Below are 20331 nucleotides of genomic sequence, written 5' to 3' on the forward strand. Positions count from 1 at the left end.
GGCTGAAATAAATGGGGTTTTTTTTCTACTCATCCCTCTTTGGATATTGTCAGTTTCATGAGGAGGTTCTCTTTCTGAAGAAGCTGAGCGAAATTGCCAACTAAAACAGCCATTTATCCTCACAAATCAACAGTGTAGGGGCCTATATCACACAACAGTAAATCACAAGTAGTCCGTCTGTTCACCAGACGCCAGCAGCTGGCTCTAACCGGGCCTTGTTATCCCTTTACAGATGGTGTTCCTGTGTGGACTGTACCAAAGTCGCCCTCAGGGGAGCAGTTGAAGAACGGAGGTCTGACTCCTCTGCGATCAGCCGAGCCCTCCCCGGCCCTCAGGAAAAAGAGTCTGTCCCATGGTGCTGAGGTGAGGCAGACAGGTTCATATTCTCAGATGCTGCCTCTGTCTGCTCTCTCGCCCTTCCTCCTCCTCCTCCTCCTCCTCCTCTTTATTTCCTCACTCCGCCGATTGTCTGAGCTTGCAGGCATGAGGTTTCTCAGATGTGGTGCTCTGATCCAGGCCACTTAAACTGGTGCAGTTGATCTAAAAAATCTTTCAAGTCAGAATGAAACTGCATTTTGAGAGCCTCTTGCTTCTCTAATTTGATGTATTTCCTGTTGAAATGGGTTGTTGTTGTCGGGCCCAATGCATGTAAACCAACGGAGGGTGATCAGGTGGGTGCTCAGGTATTTCAGTGTAAGGCAGTTTTTTTTTAGTGTGTTAGGGGTGTGCCTGTTCAAAAGTGTGATGCTTTTATTGGTTGAAATTTTGCTTTTATGTCTCCTAATGCACCACTGATGATGCACTGCTCTCCAGGATGCCGATGTAATGGGATTTGGATTTTGATGAAATCCCCCAAATGAAAATGCAGTCAATTCTTTGGCATTTAGTGTTAAATAGTTGAATATTCTGGCATGGAAAATTAGCTCACAGGCTGTAAAAGTCATTTTGCAATTCACTGTGACTTTAAATAGCTACATTGACTGCTGCAGTTTCTAAACTGAGAGTGCCTGCATGAGCGAAATGTGTTTCAGACGCATTTCCATCCAAAGTGTTGCGGTGACGTGCAGAATCTTTGACCTACAAATCAGACTGTCTGTTGGGGAAAATCGTTTGAATCAAGCCGAGCAGCTCCTTGCTGTCTTCATAATCTTATCCCTTTAAGCAGCACCACTCTATTTAAGCTATACTTTGTTGTGTTAGTCACATGCTATGAAAATCGGAATGAAAAAAGTCCTTCAGTGCGTGTGACTCAGCCGTCTCTCATCCTGAAGGCTCGTGGCGCCGGCGGGCACAACAACACATCTGTGGTGGTGACGATGATGATGATGATGATGATGATGATGATGGGGCAGTGAGGAATTCTGCCTCGCTTTCTGTCATTCTGTGGCGCTGGCCTCGTCACCCGGTGAGGGAGGCACTCAAGGCTTCTGAAAGTTTTAACAGTGCTGCTGTCAGAGAAGTGGGTCACACGGTATAGAAGTGGAGCTCAGCTGATCCCAGGAGGAGGGCTTTATAAATTACCGCCTGCCTGCCGCACAGACAGGCTGCCTGATATTTCCAGCTGTGTCTAGACCACCCTGCGTGAATGACAGGAAATAGAGGCCAGGTGAGAGTGACGTACGTGTGTGTGTGTGTGTGTGTGTGTGTGTGGGGTGGGATGTGAGAGATGGGAGTTTGAGGATGGGTGTGACAATGTTTGCTTGATGTTTGTCCCTGACGGAAAGTAGAATTCTTGATTTATGGTTAAAAATATGATTATTAACCTTATGTTAACTTGAAGGGAAAAATTCCCCCTCCGACACTGTTTTGTTATGTAGTATTTTTCTGTTCCTTTGTAAAATGATCAAATGTAGACCATGTTGTCCTTTTGAAATATTTGCAGCTATCTAAAACATCAGCAGTAAACATCAGGTTTTTGTTGTTACTCCCGCAGAATCAAAGCACAAGGGCATCTTTTTGTACACGCACGGAGAAATCCGTCGCAGAGCAGAGAGCGAAACTCATTTCTGCACCGACGGCAGCCTCAGCAATCATAATACAATACAGTCACAAGACATGTGTTTTGAGTAAGTGGTGTGACTTCTCTTGACTTGAAAAAAAAAACTCTCGCTCAAAAAGTCATGCCGGCAAATGTTGGAAATCGCAGGATGGCTGGAAAGAAACTGAACACATCCAAAAGAAGAAATCACTCTACTTGATCACAAAATAACTCGTGGAACACTAGAGAACACCACTGATTTATATCTAACAGGGCAAGACTATATGTTCCCTTTTAACCTTGAGATGAATTTTTTGCATTCACTGATTTTCAACGAGTGTGCAGTGTTTTATTCCCTGACTCGGTCTCAATGTGACCAGGTCACGCCGATCTTTGATGCTGTTATCTTATCTCAACATCGTGGCCTAATGGAATTCTCAGCCATGAATAATAAGACGGAGATTAAATGGGAAGTTGTCATCTCAGCAACATTTATTGCCATGTCTGCTCATAACGGCCATTTTTCAGGCTTGTGTCATTACCTGTCATGAGCTTGTGTTGTTAAATATTGACCAAGAGTGATGTTAAAGCACTCATGTCAGATCATATGCTTTCTGATTTCAGTCGTGCTACTAAAGCGGGCTCAAGAGGGAGAGAGGGAAATTTTTGCTCTTGATCTACAGAGTGAATAAGCAGCTCTGTCTGAGTGCCTCAAGGGACTTACTGTACGAGCAGACGTGTAATTTAGAGGCAGCAAAATGTAATCTGTCATCTTAATGATCATTTCCCATTGACACAGGACTGTAAAATGTGCATTGCGGCTTTGCACTGTTCAAAGTGATTTGCGGCAAATTGTCAAGCTGTTCACAATACTTAATGGGCAGACGAGGGGAGAGGGGACTGGGGGGCGGCCCACCAAAGTAATTTGGTAGTTTTGATTTAGGAGACCTCAGCCAGGCAACTGCAGTGCCAATCCCGCGCCCTGTCGATATAACTCTACTAATTAAACTGTGCTATTAAGTTAGTGCTGTCCACTAATGAGCCATGTGAAGAATTGTGGGGATTCTTGTAAGCTGTGACGGTCACAAGTAAAACCACACATCAGCTCTATAAAAACACAATGTGGCTCTTATTTGACCGTTTAATAAGACCATTTACAAGCGAGCGGGGGTTTTCATGTATTTCAAACCCTTCTTAAGCTGTCACGAATCAAAATACAGTTCTGTGTTTTCCGGCAGTGTTTTGACAGATGTTTTAAATGTTAAGTAGGCTATGCACAGCCTCAGAACACATGTAAGTGTGTGTTGAGCTGACACGCATCAAGTTAGTTTCAGAAATGGCAGCCGATTCGTTTCAGAGTGGAAATATGTCTTGAATATAATAAATTACGTTGTAAGCAATTCCATGATGGGCGGCTGTTTTGACAGAATTCATAATGCCAAAGTTGTAGGGTTTATTTGCAGAACATATGGTAGGCTATTCAGCAGGCACTTAGCCTACTCTTTAAAATATATACGATCTTGTTTTTATGCAAGGATTACTGCACTTTACTGCAAAAAATCCCTTAATATGTTGAATTCTGGTCTGTCTTTAGTTCTGTAAACATAGCTGTTGAATGGTTGGTATTATGGAACAAAACTTGTAAGGACTAGGATTGTAATTCAGAGTTTTACACTGCCTTCTCACTTCTCTATCATGTTTTTCCCCCCCTTTTCTCCCGCCTCTGCCTGTGCTTGTTTCTCATGCCTCGTCTGCAGCGTGAACCAGATTTCATTAGCGCTGCTCTGGCCAGCGTCTGATGAGGAGGGCAGGGAGACAGGGATGCAGTGCAGATTGCCAGGGCACAAGAGTCCAACTTGATACTGAGTTTTATTCATCTCCTAATTTAATTCAGCACCATCGCCCACTCCTGTCTGATTACTCTCTGCCCAAACAGCATGACTTTTGCCATTCATTTGCCATTCAAGATACGATCTTGATGCAAAAGAGATGAGAACGTTGAGGAGGGAGGGGGGGAATTTTGTTCTATCTTTTTCAATCTCTTCATCAAGGAGATACTTTGATTATGAAGGGCAGGGATTGGCTGTGTTGTTGGAATTTAATGAATGATGAGTGTATGTTGGCACAACAGAGGTGAAGTTGGTAGAAGTTGGGTGGATGGTAAGCTTGCCACCTTGTGGTACTGAAACACACTGCAGGCAGCAATGAGCTGCCATGGGTTGCTGGATTAGGTGGCCTCCTGTCAAGACAAAAACATCCTCTCTCATTACTTATCTCCATTTAAAGGCTTATTAGGTTTTTGTTGATGGCATGTCAATGTGACACCCCTTGTTAGAGGATAGAATATGATTAGATTAGCCCAATCTGACAATCGATTCAAAACCTTGAACATGTGCCAATGTTTCAACCCGGGTGCAAGGAGCAAAATATAAAAAAGCCCCAAAATAATCCAGAGTAATCAATTCTCTGTGTTTGAATTATTCAGTAGCACAGTGGTGTTTGATATGCAGTCTTATTATGCAGCCTACGAGGGAAAATACTTGCTCTCTTTTTATCATCACCCGGCAAGAGGCCAATCTGTGGCTGTGGGAAAAAAAGGAGTGAAAAGTGCTAGTGTTTGCAGAAATCAGGTGGGTTTATGCATTTTCAATAGCAGCAGGCCGCTCCCCTGCCAGATATTAGACCCGTCCGCACTGCATTAGTATGGATGCAGATTACTGCTGTAGGAGAGAGAGTTAATGACAGGCCGTCACTCAGTTCAGAGGACCGCTGAAGTGCAGAGAGAAGCGGAAATCTTCCTGTTTCGTGCTGTGAGGCTGGAGGGAGGAGGACTTTGATAGCCACTGTGCTTCTGCTGTCTTTATGTGTGTAAAAGATGATCTGATGGGTTTTATTTTGCTGATTATTGTAAAGATTCTCTCCTTTACCAGCACAAATCAGTCAAAAGACCAACATAAAGAAATCAAATTTTTTCTATATCTCCCCACACTCTCAACCTGCAGAAAAAGAAAACCAATAAAAGTGTAATGAAAAAAATACTGAATATCAGTTATAAAGGGACTCTGTATGCTTGTAAATGCAATGAAAATTATCAGTATTAGCAGAGTGTCATTAGAAAGATTAGGCTTATGTTCATGCAGCACAAAACTCCTTCACATTATCGTCTCTGTTATTGTTTCATCTTAATTCCTGCAGAGGGCAGCAGAGGCCTCTGCTGTATTGCAGTGTTGTGCCCTGAAGCTCTCCTATAATTCACTACTAAACAGTCTCCACTATCACAATGGGCTATTACATTCATGCTTGAAATGTGTCATTTTAGTTAACTATACAGTAGAAACAGCAGTCAGTGTATGATATGGACAACCTGCAGCTCATTCACAGCGACACACTTCTTTTAAACCTTTTTATTAGCTTAACAATTTAACAGATGCACCATGTCGTGATCCTATATAGATTCAGCCAGAGAAATAATGTGCTGACATTATGGAGGATTAATTTAACTGGATCTTATTCATAAGCAAAAAGGTCCTGCCAGTAACCTTTTCACAATTTTTATAACTCGGCATTTCAGCAGCCGTGTATGAAAACACCACACAATGAAGACTGTGTTTCTGTTTTTGTCTTCCTCCCTGTTTTGTTGTCTTATTGAGACAGACAGGTAGGTGGTGGAGATCAGTGTGGGAGAGATCAGACAATGAGTCATTGTGTGCACTTTATCCCCTTCTCTTTATTGAATGCCAGCTCTAGTTTGGCACAGAGGATGTGGCACCTGCCAATTAGAAACGAGTTCCCTCCTCATTCCTTCCTCTCTCCTAATCTAATTTAGAGTGGAGAGGCTGTAATTGTCCGATGTTTATTAATACTCCCCATTACTTCTGAACCAAGGAGCCTGAAACATGACCCACGTCGATATTCAGTCAGCATAAAGATGAGCGGGGCCCATCTTGAAAATAGAAATCTTCATTCATTATTTTTAAATAATGCTCGCAGACATTAATCTCATTTCTTCCGCTGTCTGCCCTTATGGTGTGTTTTTAAATATTTGTGCACATTAGGAAGGTCTTTGCATGAATTACACACTCAGGTAAGGTGAGGTGGCATGTCTGCATGATCCTGTTCTTGGCAACAACAGTGACCTTTTGCAACGACCTAAAGTGTCTGCTTTTGTATTGTGTTTTTTTTTTTTTTTTTTTTTTTTTGCCAAATGCTCATAACTAGGTCATGAAAGTATTTCTGGCTTAAGTATTAATTTCAATTCAAATCTGTACTTGTGCTGCATTTTTTACTATCAGAACACCATCAATGTGTAGAGAAGTTAATAAGTGATAAATGATTAATTAACACATTTCATAAAACTAGAGTTAATTCACTGTCACAATAAAAGCATAATTTGGTATTTCAGAGTCAGTTGGGATGTTTGGTGAGAAGCTAAGTCACCTCGACTCGGGGGCTGTTTCAGAATGAGTTCTTGTGTCCTACATGGCTTAATATCCAGCAGATAAAATTCAGTTCCACCAGAGATAAATAAATCAATCATTAAATAAATACAACACGGACAGAGGCCAGATTAAGATTCCATCTGATAACTTGCCAACTAAGGATCGATCTGAGGCTGTAGAAGGAAAGGGAAGCACCAGCATTTATTGCAAGAACAACACATTATACCCAAGGCTTCAGTTTATATAGAGCTCGTTTAAAGTAACTGGAAAAATGAACAGCTGGGCATCTTAATTGATCTCGCAACATCAAGCACACAGCCCATCTCAGGCTGTGAAGACACACTCTCTGTGCTCATGTTCTTGAAAAGTTTGCGCTCTCCGAGACAGCTTGGGAGTGATGAGGGCCATTATCCACAAGGATGACTTTGTCCTCTTGGCCTTGAGATTCACTCAGAGTCTCTGTTGGCTGTGTAGAAAGAGCCTGTCGCGTTAGCAGCCGTGGCTTCCAGACCACCTGCTCCACCTTTGTACTGTACTGTGCAGCCGCTGGTGTCCCAAAAACACCGAGCCTGTATCCAAAAACCTCACATCCTAGATTTCAAACAGGCCGGGTGGAGGTCAAAAGGTGCCGTCACAGTCACTTTGTCCATCCGTTTTCTACAGTTTACGAGATAAATGTTTGAACTCCTTATTGCTTTTTCTGTCTCTGCTGTGCTTTACCAGGAGTTTTGATGCCGTTCATCAGATTCTGTTTTTTTTTGCTGTGACAGCTGGGTATTTTCAAAGCAACAACAAGAAATCTTTGTTGTCCTAAACCTTCCAAAAGCTCCTTGACAGATATGATTAAATGCTTAAAATTTCTCTGTTCTCCGATTTTCCTCAGGCTTCATGTCAGATGAGACACTAGAGCTTTCTGCCGTCCTGTGTGTGAGGACAGGGGTGGGAGAGTAGGACAAAGGCCAAACATAATACTATTTGATTATGCTATACTGAATGAATAATGAGGAATTACATCTGTTCCAACCAGAAGCTCAGAAAATCACTGTTATGTAAAGGCTACATATATAGTAGAGGAATATAGAGAAACAGCATATGGACAAAAGGATTGGGACACACCTCTTAATCCTGGTGATTCTCTATAAGAAGACCACATTTTTCATAAACAGGTTGCTCCCTGCTGTAAAGAAAATGATGCTACTTTTTCCTCCTTTTTTTTTTGCAGTTTTTTTTTTTCATTCATGTTACCTCAGTTGCCAGGACAAGATGCAGATGCAGAAGACAAACAATATTTATTGTAGGCTCCACTGTGCTCTCCAAGGTTGTGTTTCTGTAATAAAACGTACGACTGATGACTTCTCATGATGAAGTGCAGCACACACCTCCTTCACTGAGATCAGTTCATCAGCAGGCCGGTCCTGCGTCCTCATGTCTAACTCGCTTCACGATGATTCAACACCAAAAGTAATGGCACCATAAAGCATAACCTAGCGTGAAATGCTATTTCTTTGATCTGTGTATGCTTGTGTGTGTGTGTGTGTGTGTCTGTGTGAGAGTGAATGAGTGCCTAACCAGTGCAGCTGTACCAGCTGTGTGCATATCCTCTCATTAGATGCTTCCCTGATTAAACTGCTCATTATAATTTATACATGAAGCTCTGAAAACTCAACTCCCAGCCCCAGTTGCCTCATTTCTTGAAGAAGCGCGAGATATTTGGGAGGTCTGGTTCTTGCACAGTTAAGATCCACTTTCTCATCCATAACCCCTCAAGCGATTGTTTTTAAAGCAAGAGAGCACTGCAAACTCCTATTCCTTCTGTGCCTCCCCGTATCACAATATGTGTATCTCTCATTTTGCTTTTTCCTGCGCCTTTTGCTGAAGCTGGAGGATTGTTAGATCGCAGTCTCTGTTGTTGCAAATAACATGTTGCTCTAAATATCTGAGAGTCCAACGTTGGTGCAAATTGTTGTGATTTGACAGTGTACAGGAAAAAGCACTTTAATTCTGGCATTATGCAATATTCCCACGCTTCTCAAAAGATCGGTTAGGTGGCTTTCAGCAGTTATGTTGCTTGCTACACGGTGATAGATGTAATCTGTAAGCAGGATTATTCTAAATACACTTACATAATGTTATAAATGTAAATAAAATTATACATGCAGGTTAAGGTAGTTCAGTTTTATGATCGAATGTAACCCAAACAAGACAGGCTTTTCAGGATTTGTCTGGTTGCCGACCTTCAAAACATACCCTTGAGTTAAGAGAGGAAATAGAGCTTGAACATACAGTCAGTGCAATTGATATGTAAGTAGGTTGAGTAGGTTAAGGTAGGTAAGCAGACCTGCCCATTTATACAAACACAATGAGACAAAGACACTAATTCACATGTAAAACACACTGCAAAAACTCAAAATCTTACCAAGAATATTTGTCTTATTTCAAGTCAAAATGTCGTATTTCTAGTCAAAATATCTCATTCCACTTCAAATAACACATGATCACCAGGCATTTTGACTTGAAATAAGACAAATATTCTTGGTAAGATTTTGAGTTTTTGCAGTGCATAAAACATACGGTAAAAGCATGCAGACAGGGTCAAAAGTTTCAGTTGTTTGACTAAATGATACAGCGGGAAGCAAGTTGGATTTGAAAAGTTTGACTGCTGGTGCCAGACTAACTAGTTCCAGCATCTAAGACAGTTCGGCCTCCTGGGAATCGCAAACAATGCAGTGTCTGGAGCTCACTGAGAATGGCGTGACCAATAAACGCGTGCGTCCTGACAGCAAAAAAATGCCTCATTGATGAGAACCTGTGTAAACAACATCTTCGTACAACGGTTGTGTGCAGACAAGCATGTCGGAGCACAGCATGCCGAAGCTTGAAACAGATGGGCTAGTGACAGCGGAGGAAGACAGAGCTTAAGTGGGCACATAATAATCCAAACTAGATGATTAAAGAGTGAAAATATTCCTGCTTGGCCTGGAAAGTATTACAATGTGCTGATGGTGGGGGCAAAACTTGGTATAAACAGCATAAATCATCGGACCACCTTACTTAGTGTCAACAGTGCAGGCTGCTGCCGGTGTAATGTGGTGGGTAATGGTTTCTTTGCTCAAATTAGGGCCCTTTAGTGCCACCTGGGCATTGTTGGTAAACCACAGCGCCCCTGAACATTGTTGCTGACCAGGTGCTTTGCTTCATTACCACAGTGAACCCTTTGTCAAATGGATACTTCCAGCAGGATAATGCTCCATTTCACAGTGCACGAGTTGTTTCTAGATGGCTCCAGGAACATGACAGTGTCTTTAGTTTGCTCCCAAGTTCCCAGAGTCTTTGAGATGAATGCATAATATCTGCAACAGCGATAGTTTTATTAACTAGAAGTATTCATCAGTGACACTTTTTCAGGGACAGGGAAAAAAAGGAACCTTTGTTGACTGAAATTTTGATGAAATATAATGGCATTTTTGTCAGCGAATAAAAATGAGATGAAAACACAACTCCTGAACTCAGTTTGTAAGGGGCACAAAGGTGCAAACCACTACATATTACAGATCTAACAGAAGGCACGAGGAGCTCAGTTTCAGATTTTTACTGTCCCCGAAGGGAAAATCTGGTTGCAGCATGGATGGCTCAACAACAACAAAGAGACTGAATTAAAGTTAAATTGATAAAACATAAAATGTGGTAGCCTGCTTTTGGGAGGAAAAAAGAGCAAACACGGGCAAACGTTTCATTCAGACAAACAATGCTGAAATTAAAAACAGCTTAATAAAAGCTAGACACAAAATACGAGACGCTGTAATGAGGCATGAAGCTCAATATATGTGTAAAAATCCCTGCGAAAAAATGCGAAAATGATTCAGTTGACTGACACTGAATCTTAATTTTCACTGACTAAAGCCACTGTTTTTTTGGTCGACAAAAACAGGCTAAAACTAACACAATTCAAATGACTAAAATGTGACTAAAACTAAAATACATTTCAGTCAAAAGACTGAGACTAAAAAATGAACCGGTTTGTAGCATGAATGCACAACAAAAAAAAAACACGCAGGAACTGAATTACTGTGGCGCAAGAGTTGTTATTTTCATTTCATTTTTCATTTTTGTTTTCTATTCAGTTTCGCTTCAGTTAGTTTCCAAAGTGGGTTTGCTCGTGTCAGTTTAGTTTTTATTGTTTAAAACGGCTTAGTTTTGGTTTAGTTTTTATTAGTTTCAGTATTAGTTTCAGTTTTTGGTTTGTATTTTTTCTGAAGTCTAGTTTTTATTTTTCCTCCAGTTTACTAAAATGTTTTTCCACGCCTGGTTTGAGTTTTTCATGTAGTTTTAGTTGACTATAATAACCTTGCTGTGGAGCGTTTCAGCACGTTGAGGAATCCAGTAAAGCAGAGGCTGAGTGTGTGACTTCAAAAGCCGTGTTATGTCTGCACCTGCTCACTGACACTTCTTTGAGCATCCTTATGCACAATGCAGCACAACAATTGAGCTTCTTCACCGAGCACTGTGTCGGTGCTGAAACTACAATTCAACATTTAAAGGAAGCATTATGGATGGCACTCGCATTGGACTGTAAGACTTTGTGAGGCAGTTTATCACCCTGAGCTGCTAAATCTAATCATGCAACATCTTGTCTGAGGGCATTTCAGTTTCCGCTCGGCTCCTGAGTATCACCCTCTGGGACAGCGGACACTTCTGATTTAAAGATTCACACTGCCACAGAGCAGGGAAATTCTTAGGTTCAGGAGGAAAGACACGGAAAAATGAGGGAGATTGAGAGGTACTGATCGAGAGCCGGGCGGAGATAAAACAGCATTTCATTTGCACAACAAAGCCAATATCCGCTCACTGGTGATGACTAATAATTCAGCCATAACGCCTTCGTTCCTGCTTGCTCCTTCTCTGTTGAATGTGCCCAAAGGAGTAGAGAAAGGAGAAATCCACTTTACTCGAGCATGCATGCTTCAAAGGTGGTGGTGAAAAGGGGATGCTTCCATTATTGAGCTATTTCATTGCAAAAGGTCAGTGGAGTTTATCCTGGTACACCCACGCTCTCATGGGGTGGGGGGTAGTGGGGGTTGAAAGGGAATGGAGTGTAGAGATGGGGAGGGAGCGGGTATAGGTGGGGGAGCCTCACTGACATATGGAAGAGGTGAGGATGAAGATGAGGATGGGGGATGAAGACGGTGGGTGGTGGAGGAGAACAAGCCCTCAGAAGGAAAAAGAGCCTTTGAAGTAGGAGCGCAAGCCGACTTGCCCTATCCGAGCCTCCTGTAGCCGCCCACACTCTCCCCTGACGCCGTGAGAGAGAGAGAGAGAGAGACAGACAGAGAGAGCGAGGGAAAGAGAAAAAGAAAAAGAAAGTGAGATGCAGCGAAAGTGAGAGAAAACAAGAAAGTGGGGTGGGGGAATCCTAACGAACGAATAAGGAGATGGTTAAGGAGACAGAGGATGATGATGAAACAGAATAGCGGATGGCATGAATGACGAGATGAGGGACGGAAGGAGGGAGGGTGAATGAAAGGAACAATCACAGCGATGGCGACGCGAGGGTTGGGTTGGGGGGGGAAGAAAAAGAATGAATCAAACCGGAGCGTCAGTGAAAGAGAAGGCTCATCAGGGCGTTGGAGGATTTGGGAGTCAGACAGAGACAGATAAAGAGACACAGATATAGAAACAGAGATAGACAGATAGGGAAGGGAGTAGACAATCAGGGAAGCACAAGATAGCAGAGAAAGTGAGATGCGAAAAAAAAAAAATGAAATATGAGTGAGATAAAATGTGTTTGAGGGCCATTAGTTCCAGGAAAGGAGCTGACTAGGTTGGCAGAACTGCCAGACTAGTGGCAATTAAGCTAGCTGATCTACAACCCCCACTTATTTGCATGTGGTAAGGAGCAGTGAGGAAGAAGAGGGAGATAAGAGGGGGGTTGGGAAGCGTGATGCATGCAGGATAGGTGGAGGGAGATGAGGAAGAGGGGAAGAAGACATCAAGACATCAGGAGGGGAGGTATAGAAATAGAGTTGAGGAGGAGGAGGGGAGCACAAGTGATGGGGTGGGTGCTGGGAGGGAGGGCAGACAAGTGAAAGGTGGCTACAGGAGGCGGATGAGATCAGGGGCGAGAGGGAAACACAAACAAGAGGATGATTGGAGAGTGCAGAGGGAAACAACGTCACTGGGACTCTCCCTCAACTTTTTTTTCTCTCCCTGTGTTTCTCAGAGTGGGTGGTAGGCAGAGAAACGCTCTGCTCTCTCTCTCTCTCTCTCTCTCTCTCTCTCTCTCTCTCTCTCTCTCTCTCTCTCTCTCTCTCTCTCTCTTTCTCTGTCTCTCTGTCCCTCTCTCCCTCTCTCTCTCTCTCTCTCTCTCTCTCTTTCTCTCTCTCTCTGCAAGTCACGCACAGAGGCTCACCTCCTCAACTCAGCCACAGCCACATTGCATGTCTCTCTAACAAGACCCAGGACTCCCAGAAAGAGCAGTGTTCACTCGGCCAGTCAAACTCTCTCAGATGAGGAAGACGCCTGTTCGTTTTCTCTGCCACAACTTTGAGCTCTTCAAAACACCCCGGTTTCGTGAAGTTCCCCGTTGACGCCAGACGTTTGTAATTGGATTTTTGCGCCAGACTGAAGACGTGTGCAGTGGCTCTCCTCTTTGTGGAGGTGTATCTCAACAGCATCTTTAACTTATCTCCTCTTGGTGGATATTACGTCTGCTGGTGTTGACCTGAGGCTGCTTCATTTTTTTTCCCCTTTGCAAACACTGATTTTGTTGGAGATGAGATCCAGCTCTATGCAGGTCAAGCCTGTAGCATCCCAGCAATGCAATGTGAGTGTTTATGAAACCGGTGCTTGTGCTCTCTCTCTCTGTGTATATAGTGCACATCTATACCTCCATCCTTGCATTTTTTATGTCTTTGTAGGTATGTGCATACGTTCTGTGCCTTAAAGATGTTGAGGGGTGAAACATGCATGTGCAGCCTGAGGGTTACCCACTTTGCATTGCTGCTTTTGAGCGGTGAACATCACTGATCTGAAATTGTAAGCATAATTTTCCTCTAAGAGTGAGTGCCTTTGTTGTCCTCATAAATAATAGAACAAACTCGCTACCAGGGCACGCTCTGGTGGTAAACTATGGAATTATGCTGCGCTTTGCACATTTTACAGCAACCTGGAAAGTTGTTGAAATGTTTTCTGAAATGGAGGGACGTGATATATGGGGAAATACAAAGAGAAAGATATACAATACAGCACTTCCCTCCATTAGGCCTGCCTCTTCTACACATACTTGAAATGATAAAATAAAGCTATAACAGCATTCATCATACTTTGTCTACAGTATCATATTTCACTATTAAAATGTGCATTATGACCCACAGCTGATCAAACATGTACAGTAGCACTGAGCTAGAACTGTGTGCCCCTCCTCTACATAAACTATAGACATGACCTAGATTATGCAGTCTCTATAATGAGGATAAGCCTCTCTGCTGTTTCACTCACTCTCAGGCCTCTTCAGAGTTCACAGATGATGTTGTGAGATGTTATGTAGGCTTGCATGCTCCCTATTATATTGCATCTATTATCAAAATGATTTAATGTGTACTGGTTGGCATTACCAGCAGGAATTGGGTGTGTTGTATGTATGGATTACATTTTTCCTACAGTGACAAGAGTCCCGCCCTCTCCCCAGACTGTTTAAATCCAGAAGTGCAGGAAGATCGGAGGGGGGAAAAAGAAACATTTGAGACACGCCCCATTTGAGATGTTATTATCCACTCTGATGAGTTAAACTGCATTCAAAAGCCTTGGTTAATGACATCAGCTAATCCAATATATCTACTCCAGGGCTAGGCAGCACTGACCTCTTCAGCAATAATTTCCTGTTGCTATCAAAAGCCTCTTTAATTAGTTAGTACCGCTGGAATCATAACAGACCTCCCTCTACCTCCCTCTTTTCCTTGTCACTTCTATATATATCACTCCGCTCTGAGAACCAACCAGCTCCTGGGACTCCGACATTTCTCTGTTCAAGCGTTTTCCCTTGTGCCTATGTGTGTGTGTGCGTGTGTGTGTGTGTGTGTGCTCAAGTGCAGAACGCAAAGGTTTCAGTGCTCAGAGCGTGCCGTGCACAATGTAAGGGAGTGTGAACGTGCATGTGTGTGCTCTTTGCACAGACATGTGTGGAGCGTGGCTTTTGGCATGCACTGAAATGAAATATTCAGGTGAGATGGAGGTGTATTTGTGCTGGAAGTCTCTCTCCTTTTCTTCTGCATTTCTCCCTCACTGCAGGCGCACTCCATTCAGTCATGCCCGCCAGAGAGGTTCAGTTCTGGTTTTTCCCCTGTTCTCCCTGCCTATTTTCTGCCTTTCTCAAACAGCAGACGAAGAAATGAAGAGTTTCATTCCAATCAGATATCCACAATTTGGACAAAAAGACAACAAATTGAATGATGGGATAAAGTTAGAACATTATTATTACGCAGAGAGACACAGATAAAGAGATAGAGACAGATGATAAAGAACAGAGGGTGGAGGGGAGGTGGAGAGAGTTGTTGTTGCCCACAGGCTCGGGAGCACTTTCTGCATTATACATCAGCCTCTTTCTTTCTTTCTCTCTTTCTTTCTTTCTTTCTTTCTTTCTTTCTTTCTTTTTTTCCCCTCCTGCCCACCCCACGTCACTGCAGGAGATATCAAAGGCATTAGCTCCTCTTTAACCCAGACTGGATCTGCTTCCAGCTGAATGCTGGAACAGAAAGGGAAGGACACGACCCCTTTCCTCTCTGACCACTGCTGCGTATCAAACACCACGTCAAGGCACTGTGAAAGTCAGGGCTGAGGGTCGTTAAAAGCAGTCCAACAAAAGGCACTCAAGTACACAGAAATGCAATGTCCCTCTTGCATTGCGTGACCTTCTGCCCATCCCTGAGCAGCCGTCGTACGATTCAGCGTGAAATGCTTCAAAGCGGTTGAAAAGCTGGAGTGAAAAGTGAACAAGGTTTAGTCCTGTGGTATTTATACATCGCTTCTGTAAGAGGCCCTCCACTGTCCTCCAAATGAGTTTCCTGACCTCACCCTTGGTATTGACATTTGAAGGCCTGCAGAACAAAATGGATTCCTCCTTTTTCTCTTGGCCTTGGAGATGTGATTATGTGAAATGGCGGGCATTGCCAGAGAACTTGGATAAAATATTCTTTGAAACCGACTGAGCCATTGTATGTTATTATTGTTTAATGTTTTGGAGCATCAATAAAATAGACATCTGAAATAGCCCTTAGGTCAATACAGGCTCAAAATTATATATAAAAAACATATTTTAAAAATAGATTAAATTCAAGACCTTTTAGAGAAGTACTCTGTGATGGCAATTTTATTCCAGTGGCAAGAGCATTTTCTTTAAATAAAGATTATCCATCCCACTCTGTGCAGGCAAGTCCTTGTTGGTTGACATAAAAAAGTCAGAGGCTCACTGAAGTAGGTACAAAGTACTTTGTGTTGGCCCCTGTAGCTGAATAAAGGAGTTTTTACCTACATTAGTATGCCTTGGACTTCTGTCCTCAAGGGAACTTGATTTGAGCCCGTGTCTTGGGTTTTTTTTAATTGTATCTAGAGTTTTTTTTTTTAATGATATCTTCAGTCTTGAAAGGTACTGAAACTACAAAGGACGACTTAACCTTTGATTCAGACAAAAAGGAGAGAATTATTGGTATTTCAGTTCATGGGTTCTTCACCAAACAACAACATTATGTAATTCTTCTTTCACTTTGTCTCCACAGCACTACCCAGGGCTGGAAGACATCAGCCCCAGTGAAGAGGTGACGGATATGGAGGACAATGAAGAGGAAGACCTGGGTGTCCTGGACGACCAGCGGAGCATCATCCTCCACCTGCTCTCCCAGCTCAAACTGGGAATGGACCTCACACGGGTAAGGAACTAAAGTGTACGCCAAAAGCCAAATGTTGACTTTATGGTGGTTAACAAAATCCTAGTCAAACCTCCTAGGGTCACTCACAACCCTTTTGTCAGAGGAGTGCTCACTGTGTCTTTGTGTTTGTGTACTAGGTGGTGCTGCCAACGTTCATTTTGGAAAAGCGCTCGCTGCTGGAGATGTACGCCAACTTCATGGCCCACCCTGACATGTTCCTGTCCATCACAGCTGGCACCACAGCCGAGGACCGCATCGTCCGCTTCGTCGAGTATTACCTGACCGCCTTCCATGAGGGCCGCAAGGGCGCCGTGGCCAAAAAGCCCTACAACCCAGCTCTAGGGGAGACCTTTCACTGTTCCTGGGAAGTGCCTCGGGACAAAGTCAAACCCTTGGTCAGATCTAACCAGGGGTCCACCAGGGAGCCAGGCAGGAGCCCCAACAATGCTCAGCAGAGCGAGAGAGACGATTCGTCCACAGGGTGCTACAGAGTCCGCTTTGTAGCTGAGCAGGTGTCCCATCACCCACCTGTGTCTGGGTTTTACTGCGAATGCCGGGAGAGGAGGATGTGCGTCAATGCCCATGTATGGACCAAAAGCAAGTTCATGGGCATGTCCATAGGAGTGTCCATGGTGGGGGAAGGTAAGCCGAGTCATGACACAAACTAATGTAGATTTAGGCTGCCAAGAGCAAGGTACAATGGAAAAGGTCTTTCAAACCCAGGGCCACAGGTACAGTTGAGAGACATGGGGGATAAATTCCCCAAATCTTTGAATACCTCAATATCAATCATGCAACAATATTGTAAAGATGACTGTCTTTGGTTTCATAAGATTTTTTTTTAAGAAATTTGAGAAAAACATTCATTAGTAATGTGGATACGATGAACAAACTGGTAGAGGCAAATAACAGAACAGCAAGAACAATCTAATAAGTTCAGAAAAGTGCCTCCCTTTACTGTAATAAAGCTTTTAAAACCAGGAAAAGCCAACACTGCCATATCACCATCATACCATATTACAATATCCAAAATCTTCAGTGATATCTAGCCTCACTACCTTAACTATGTGTGTAACTGTGTGTTTTGTATGTACTATATGCTTCTATGTTTTTTTTTTTTTTTTTTTTTAACATTTTTACACTTGTAGTGAATTTCCCTTTTTAGGACAATATAGGTACTGAACTGAAGTGAACCGAGCGATGTGCTCATTTTCACTCTGCTCCCTGTGGTGCTTAAACTGACTTAAACTGTCATTATAATTTAAATGCATCTTGCATTTTCCAATATAAATGAATTAAACTTAGCTAATTTTTGTGTAGAATCTTGTGTCAGCAGGACAGCAGGGGCAGCGAAAGCCTCTGATTATAAGATTTTTGCTCGTCTGGCAAAAGCTGCGCTCTGAATAGGACCATGGCTGTCACCGTGTCATGCTCTGTATGAAAGGTTATGAGACTTCTCCCATGGCAATCAATAAGCCTGTCCTGTCTGTCAGCACCATTACACCATGTGGGCCGTTTGCGATGACTCATTGTGAGCTGGGATACTGGAAGTCCTTGAACCCAATCGACTGAATCCGGATACATGAACTGATTCAAGGAGACATTCCATTTTTTCTCCCCCCTCGGTTATACCTCTACCTGCCTGTCAGTGAGTCGTGACGCAGCTCAGTACACAGGGGGCCGATGCTGCTGTCAGGGAACATGGTGACTCTCACCCGGGGAAGTTTTGATTGCTGGGTACTTTTGCAAGTTTCTGCTTTCCCAATGGCAGTCGATACTGTATATTTATGGCTGAGGGTGGCTGAGACATAATTGACTGGCAGTGAGTCAGGAGCAGTAATGGAATGGAGTTACAGCAGCCGGCACAGCCTGCTAGTTTGTGCTTTTGTGACCCGATAAGTTTTGATTTGACCTGTCGGGCTGCTTGTTAAGCAGTTGCTGAGGTAAGCCTGGCAGGAAGAAAAAAAAAAAAAGAAAGAAAAAGAAAGAAAGAAAAGAAAAGAAAACCAGTGACGTTGGCAGAGTGACTTGGTAGTATCCTCAAATAGAAATAGAAGCACCAACGCCAATAGAAAAAATCATAACCTACGTAAAACAGAGGTGCCCTCATCACACCCTTTGTGTGATTAGGAAATCATATGGGAGACTCAAGTACTTGAAAATTTTCTGCAGCTATAAGTCCATGTTTGTGGGCCTCCAGGCTGATACACAGCAAACATGTGACAGCCACCCACATGACTTTAGCCTTAATTTGGCTCAGTGATTGGAAATACAGAGAGTCTTTCAATCAGATGAAACGTCTCCTCATGAAAGCTAACGGAAAAAAAAAGACAGATATCGCTGAAGGCCATTATGAGATTCTGAATAGATTCATGTCCCAGTATGTCCATGTCCAGTCTTAACACGGCTCACAATGGTGCTGGAGTTTAACCCCTCAGGGCATTTTGCAGTAAACCACGGCTGCACAAGCGGTTTGATGTGTAAACACGTGATTATCACATAAAGGCAGGAGGTACTGTTGGAATCATATAGAGGATGTTGTGCATTAAATTTAGGTGTAATGGCTTTTATTATGGGAATCCCTGCTCCCCATAAGATGCTAATGTGAACGTTACAAAGGAGGCAATGAGTTTATGTAAGGCCCCTCACAGCGGGGACTCCACTGTGCTGAGTGTCTTAGCATCCCAGTCGAAAAGGTTACAGACAACCACCGTCAATTTAGTTAATGAGTCTTAATCGCTCTACCGTTTTTGTTTAATCCCAGCATGAACTAACCGGAGAGCTTCAGGTGGTCAAAAACACTTCTGCTCACTACACAGCGGTGATATTAAAACTATAAGAGAGAGCCATCACCTTCAGCTACTTGTTCTTTAGCCCATTCTCAACTATGAATTGCTTTTTTTGTGCCTTGTTATCTTCTCGTACATAAGTCTCCACAATGCCCGCTATGTTTTACAAGAGCAAAATGAAAATCAGTGACAGGCATAAGTGCATTAGACTCATAACCAACTTAGAGAAAACATCTACATACCAGGTCAGCAGATTCAATTACTTTTTGTTACCGTGATATGTGATTAAACATGTAGACACAGAGAGGCACTGTGCAGGGGAGTCTGTTTGTTATACATAAACTCATGTGGGAGGAGACGTGGGGTAGTGGTGCACCGACTCACCTGATCACATCTTGTGAGCCGACAGCGCCGCCCCCTTTAAAGGAACAGTACACCAAAACTATGTTTTCCCACTTAGTCAGTTGAGGTTGTTTCTATGCGATTTGGGGAGGTTTCCAGTCTCCTGCAGTACAATCTCCTGTCTCCTTTCACCCCAGTATAAGTTTTTTTTTTTTTTTTTTTTTTTTTGGGCCAACAAGTACCAGTTAGAGGTGGATAGATAGAGTTTGCATTGATGCTCTTGATGGGAGACTGGAAACCTCACCAAATTACATAGAGGCTATCCTGATGTATAGATTGCACTAGGGAACAAATGCAAGTGGGAGAGTATTTCCTTTTGTATTTTGGGTAAACCGTTCCTTTAAATTTAACTCTTTAGCTGCTCTGCTCTTCGATTTTTGCTCATATTCCATATAAATGCTCTTTTTAAATGTTGAAATTACCAACATGAGCAGGCCCATAATGCATCTCACCCTCCTCTCAATCTCCTCCCAGGCGTCCTCTGTCTCCTGGAGCACGATGAGGAGTACGTCTTCACGTTGCCCTGTGCCTACGCGCGCTCCATCCTCACCGTGCCATGGGTGGAGCTGGGGGGCAAAGTGTCCATCAACTGTGCCAAGAGCGGCTACTCTGCCACAGTCACTTTTCACACCAAGCCTTTCTACGGAGGGAAGGTACACAGGTGAGTCTTCTCCCTCTCTTTCTCTCTGGTTGTCATTATTTATTCATCTGAGTTTGACAGTGATTTTTTTTTTTCTGCCCGGCTCTTATTTGTTATACACCAGCACTTCATACATAAACATTACGGAGACACAGGGATGTTTCTC

The 20331-nt window shown here is 43.1% G+C and overlaps 1 protein-coding gene across 1 annotated transcript in view; it reads left to right on the plus strand.

Annotated features, from left to right (window-relative positions):
• Positions 1-20331, plus strand: part of osbpl10a (oxysterol binding protein-like 10a) — a 64943-nt gene that overhangs the window by 41937 nt on the left and 2675 nt on the right. Inside the window, exons 7-10 of the mRNA XM_030064512.1 lie at positions 233-363; positions 16185-16334; positions 16472-16976; positions 20000-20186. Of these exons, the coding sequence (XP_029920372.1) occupies positions 233-363; positions 16185-16334; positions 16472-16976; positions 20000-20186 (973 nt within the window). The remainder of the gene's footprint in view (positions 1-232; positions 364-16184; positions 16335-16471; positions 16977-19999; positions 20187-20331) is intronic.

The sequence above is a fragment of the Myripristis murdjan genome, chromosome 11 (genome assembly GCF_902150065.1).
Source record: "Myripristis murdjan chromosome 11, fMyrMur1.1, whole genome shotgun sequence".
Lineage (NCBI taxonomy): Eukaryota > Metazoa > Chordata > Actinopteri > Holocentriformes > Holocentridae > Myripristis > Myripristis murdjan.